This window comes from Pyrus communis, chromosome 15 (assembly GCF_963583255.1).
Source record: "Pyrus communis chromosome 15, drPyrComm1.1, whole genome shotgun sequence".
Taxonomy (NCBI): domain Eukaryota; kingdom Viridiplantae; phylum Streptophyta; class Magnoliopsida; order Rosales; family Rosaceae; genus Pyrus; species Pyrus communis.
The window spans coordinates 23,910,112-23,915,931 of NC_084817.1; the positions used below are offsets into that span (position 1 = coordinate 23,910,112).

The 5,820-nt window shown below is 35.3% G+C and overlaps 1 protein-coding gene across 1 annotated transcript; it reads left to right on the forward strand.

Annotated features, from left to right (window-relative positions):
- The first annotated feature begins 1,145 nt into the window (after positions 1–1,145).
- On the forward strand, positions 1,146–5,820 carry LOC137718692 (protein NRT1/ PTR FAMILY 4.3-like). Its single transcript, XM_068458238.1, has 5 exons — positions 1,146–1,378; positions 1,839–2,056; positions 2,437–2,874; positions 3,167–3,309; positions 4,699–5,820. The coding sequence occupies exons 1-5, from the start codon at positions 1,240–1,242 to the stop codon at positions 5,600–5,602; spliced, it is 1,842 nt and encodes a 613-aa protein (XP_068314339.1). The 5' UTR covers positions 1,146–1,239; the 3' UTR covers positions 5,603–5,820.

Below are 5,820 nucleotides of genomic sequence, written 5' to 3' on the forward strand. Positions count from 1 at the left end.
CTAATCATCAACCGCTACATTATGTGATTTATAAAATATGATCTAAAAAGATGATTTCTCTAACCTGAATTAAGTTTTAGGTTTGGATGCCTCGAGACTTTTGAGTGGACTTTCAAGTTTTGACTCTCAAGTTCGATGCCGTTGTCGTGGATTAATGAGCAAATTCTTAGGGTTTGGAGTTTTTTTTTTCATTGTTAAAAGGAGGGTTTGGAGTTCAATCAAAAACAGGAAATTTATTGGAAAACAATAACTTTACTAGAAGAAATTAAGTGATTTTCAACATGCATAAAGTGATTTTCAACATTTACCGACAACTTTTTACTCTGTCTAGTCAAGCTGCCAGTAAGAATAACAATGCAATGGAGAGCGTAGACCACGCCTGCTTCAACCAACCTTGTCTCATGGATAATTCCTCGATCCTCTGGTCTCCTCTCCTCCTCCCCCATATCATGCAATCCCAAACCTCCCCCGCCTTCTCCCTCATACAGCACAACCCCAAACAACCCCCAGACCGTGTAATCCAACCACCCTCACTTCTTTTCTTTTCTTTTTTTTTCTTCTAGTTTTAGTTCTCTAACTTTGTGAGGTCAGATTACTATTTTAACTTTATATTGACAGAAAAACTAACGGAGTTAACGGAAGGACCAACTATGTGACACTAGGTGGAGTTGGAGGACCCTATGAGCTATATTATCAGAGTTTAGCTGTTTAGGAACCATAACTAAACTTGAGTAAGTCTTTTAACTTAAGAGCTCAACTAAAAAGCACATCGGAGATACTCTTAATTAGTAAGATTATTAGTGCTTAAATTTAACTTATTAGCTCAATTAGAAAAGAACATTGGAGCAGTACTCTAATGAGATCATTAGTGGTAGAAAAAGCTAGCTAGATAGGAAGTTGGGACTTGTAGCTGCGCGGAGCCTTTTTTTCCTGGATGAAGTGTTATCCACATGGTTATAGTGCGTGTGGATTTAATATTTTGGTTTTACTTACAATCCCACGGCACAAGGAGCTTGGCTCTTGGCTTATAAATTTAGAACAACCCAATTGCTTCCAATTCAGAATTATTAGCTTGAGACCAACACAAGGCAACAACCTTAACAGCCCTCCTTTACTATTCCCCATCTATCTCCCTCTCCCTCTCCCTCTCCCTCCTAGTTTGGCCAAATTTAGGGAGAGAGAGAGAGAGACACACACACACACATATATATATATATAGCAGCAGGGGCATCTATAGATATGGAACAAAGGAGGCAGAACCACAAAGTTGAGGCCATTGACACATCTGAAATGGCGGAAGAGATGACTGTTGATTGGAGAGGCAGACCTTCCAATCCTACCAAGCATGGTGGCATGAGAGCTGCTGCATTTGTTCTTGGTATAGCCACATCCTCTATATCTTCTTCTAATTACTTTCTCTCATTTGGTATTTTTTTTAATGCATTTTCTCCTGTATATAACTTTTGTGATAACTAATTATTCAGACTCACACTGAAAATGGTTTCTTGATTTAGCTTATGAACCACACCTTTTCTCAAATGAAAAAGAAAGCCGCACCCTAATTATTATGATATTTTATTTTAATATAACGATATATTTACATCAAAAGATGAAGGATTTGAGCTAATTTATACAATATGTTAATCATAATAATTTGGTCAAACTCGTCATCTACTTAATTACTTTACTAAAACTCTATTAAATTAAGCAAAGCTCTCCCATAGATTGTACTAATTCATTACGATTAAGGAGTTAGTTCATTACTCTTTTTTTTTCTTTTTCGTATGTTTTTAACGTTCGTAATTAAGTTTGTATGATATTTTTGTTTTCATGCACAGGGCTTCAATCATTTGAGATAATGGGAATTGCTGCAGTTGGGAACAACCTCATAACATACGTGATAAATGAGATGCACTTTTCTCTGTCAAATTCAGCCAACGTAGTGACGAACTTTATTGGAACTGTCTTTCTCTTAGCCCTAGTTGGTGGCTACGTCTCTGATTCTTATCTTGGGAGTTTCTGGACCATGCTTATCTTTGGTTTTGTGGAACTTTCGGTGAGCTACCTTGCTTAAAGCTCAGCCTTCCCTCATCATGATCTCACCATTTTTGTCTTTTTTTTTTTATTTTTTTTTAATTTTTTATCCATCCCTTTTAATTTTGTCTCTCCCTCACGCCCTCTGTCTCTCTCTACAACAAATTCTTTGCTGAACTTGTTTATGCTACGAGTCAGTTAGAGTGACAGAATAATACCGCTAAAAATAAAATCACATATTCAAATATGATGACCACTTATTTTTTTTAACAATTATTGATTGAGTAATATCTCTACGTACTCAATTAATTAATTCATGTGAACAAATGATTGATTGATTCATTTTTGTACATGATGATATATGTATGTCTGCTGAATTTGTGCGCATGTGCTTGCATGCAGGGTTTCATATTATTGTCAGTCCAAGCTCATGTTCCGCAGCTAAAGCCACCCCCATGCAACGTTAATAACGGAGACGAGTGTGTAGTGGCAAAAGGGTTCAAGTCACTAATCTTCTTCGTAGCACTTTACTTGGTGGCATTGGGGAGTGGCTGTATGAAGCCTAACATGATTGCTCACGGGGCTGACCAGTTCAACCCAGATGACCCAAAGCAGTCCAAGAAACTCTCCACCTATTTCAATGCTGCCTACTTTGCCTTTTCCATGGGTGAACTCGTCGCCCTCACTCTTCTCGTGTGGGTCCAAACTCACTCTGGAATGGATGTTGGCTTTGGAGTCTCAGCAGCCGCCATGGCGATGGGGTTGATCAGCTTGGTTTCTGGCACCCTATATTACAGGAACAAACGACCTCAAGGAAGCATACTCACTCCCATTGCTCAAGTATAGTATCTGAACTTTTACTAATTAAAATTTTCAATTTAATCTTTTTAATTAATTAGTAATCTATATGGAATCCAACATATCTCACGGGTCAATCAGGAATAGTTCATATAATCGGTTATAAATATATATACTGTTTTGATGTGCATGTGTCGGTATGCAATTTTGTTGGATTATCATGTTTAAAAAAATAAAAAAAAAAGAGATTAACATGTGGGTTGTCGAATAATTTGAGAATCTACACATGCACGTAAACAAATGAAAATATAATATCTTATTATTTTCCTTTTAGGTTTTTGTGGCTGCGATACTAAAGAGAAAGCAGGTCTGTCCATCTAATCCACAGATGCTTCATGGAAGCCAAAACAATGCGCTAAATGACAATGCTACTTTCTCTACTGACGCTGGCAGCTTTCTTCACACTGAAAAGTTCAGGTACAAATACAAGGACATGGATCCTGTTCGGATTCATGTATTGTAATTAATTAAATTTACGTATTTGAGTTATTGAAATTTGATCTAAAGATTATAAATAAGAATTTATTTTAAAAATTATAATAATTTTCATAATTAAATCAAATTTAAATCACCCAAATATATGAATTTAATAAATTAAAATACATTAATTATGAGAGGACCCATGTCCCAAATACAATAGGGGAAAACATGTATAACCTTATTTCTATTATTTTTTGACCTTCAATGACAGCATCTTGTTTTCCATGCATCGTGTGCATGTCTTTTAGTTCGGCCAATTATTTTCCCAAGTGTAAAAACAGTCCCTTTTTTTTTAAGATGGAAACATATCCTCTCTAGATCTTCTCACTGAGAATTTAAGGGATCAATTGATATCAACCCTTCATCAAAAATTGTGCAGTTATAATTGAATATATTTTATATTTTCAAGCCTCATTGTATGTAAAATATATATATATATATATATATATATAAAATATAAAAAAAACTGTGGTTGCAAGATCTTTGATGAAGGGTTGCTATCAATTGATCCCTAGGATCTGTTTCCTTTTAAAAAAATCGTTCATTGCATTGAGATTGTTATGAAATTAAAAGAATGATAGTTTTATTCACACTTGTTTTTGTTTCTCAAATATCTAATTTTACTTCTCACACATATTTATTATTATTTTTTTTATCATTACTCATTTTCAATTCATTTAATCTAACAACTAAAAATTAAAATAAATGTGTAAAAAATAAAAATGATTGTATGGATAGCGTTATCCTTTAAAGAACTATACATTTTTCTCTTTTTTTTTTTTTTTTTGGGTTCTTCTTTTTGTTGATATGATTCTCAAAAGGTAGCCTTGTTTTTGGTGTATCATTACGTGGTGTTGCAAATGCATTTATATTACTAGGTTGAAATGTCAATATCATACTGTAAATTAATGTCATTCATCCACATTGTAACACCTAATTAATAACATTACATGATTGTATGACTGTCATGTTTACTTGACATATATTGTTCAATCATTCTGTGCTAGCTTAAGTTTTTGAAAATTGGCTGCAACGGTGAATTCACAAATTCTAGTTTCTAAAGTGTTCAAAATCAAAACAACGACGATAAATCGATCAAAGACTAACTACATATCAATTAGATACTAAAAGTCATCATTTCACCAATTGAAATTAGTTCATTAATTATTTTAGCCAATTTCCTTAAGTTTTTTGTGTCTAGTAGTTGTCCAACAACTAGCTATAGCCATGATAGTTACTTGAGAATGCTTGTATAAATGTGTATTGTGTTTTCTTGTAATCACGCATGCTTAAGTAATATCTTCCATATTAATTAATGATGATCAGGTTCTTGGACAAGGCCAGCATTAAAATTCAAGATCGCACTAACTCAAAGGAAAGTCCGTGGAGATTGTGCACCGTTACTCAAGTGAAGCAAGTAAAAATACTTCTTTCAGTCATCCCAATTTTTGCTTCCACCATAATTTTCAACACAATTTTGGCTCAGCTCCAAACTTTCTCGGTCCAACAAGGAAGTATGATGAACACCAAGCTAACCAAATCCTTCCATATCCCTCCAGCTTCACTTCAATCCATCCCTTACATCATTCTTCTCATCCTTGTCCCTCTCTATGATACTTTCTTTGTTCCATTTGCTCGAAAATTCACCGGTCACGATTCTGGTATCTCCCCATTAATGAGAATAGGGTTTGGACTCTTTTCTGCGACGTTTTCGATGATCGCGGCTGCTATCATGGAGAAAAAGAGAAGGGATGCAGCTATTCATTCGAACCAAATAATTTCCATTTTTTGGATCACCCCACAATTCTTGATCTTTGGATTATCGGAAATGCTCACTGCCGTAGGCCTCATTGAGTTCTTTTACAAACAATCCTTGAAAGGGATGCAAGCATTTTTAACTGCCTTGACCTATTGCTCCTATTCATTTGGGTTTTACCTGAGCTCCCTGCTCGTCTCTCTGGTGAATAAGATCACAACATCCTCAGGTGGTGGCGTTGGTGGTGGTTGGCTGGGTGACAATAATCTCAACAAAGACAGACTGGACCTTTTCTATTGGTTGCTGGCAGGCCTCAGCTTCCTCAACTTCCTCAACTATCTATTTTGGTCTCACTGGTACTCTCACACCCCGTCATCTTCATCAGCACCAAGTGCACTACCCCAGCTGCATGGTCATGACACTGCTCGCATGGAAGATTATAACCATCATAGACTGGATGATAATATACCATAATTTATTTAAGAATATTTAGGGTTTTTAAGAAAATAACTGTGGATTAATGAAGGTGATTAATGTATATAGCGCTCGATTGAGGCTCTCATTGATCTACAGCGTACACACATATATGTAACCTTTATAATATGCACTACTCACATGCTATGCATGTATTGTATCCAAATTACTCTATATCAATAAGAGCATATATAATGGAGAGATGCAAAGTTTGAGAT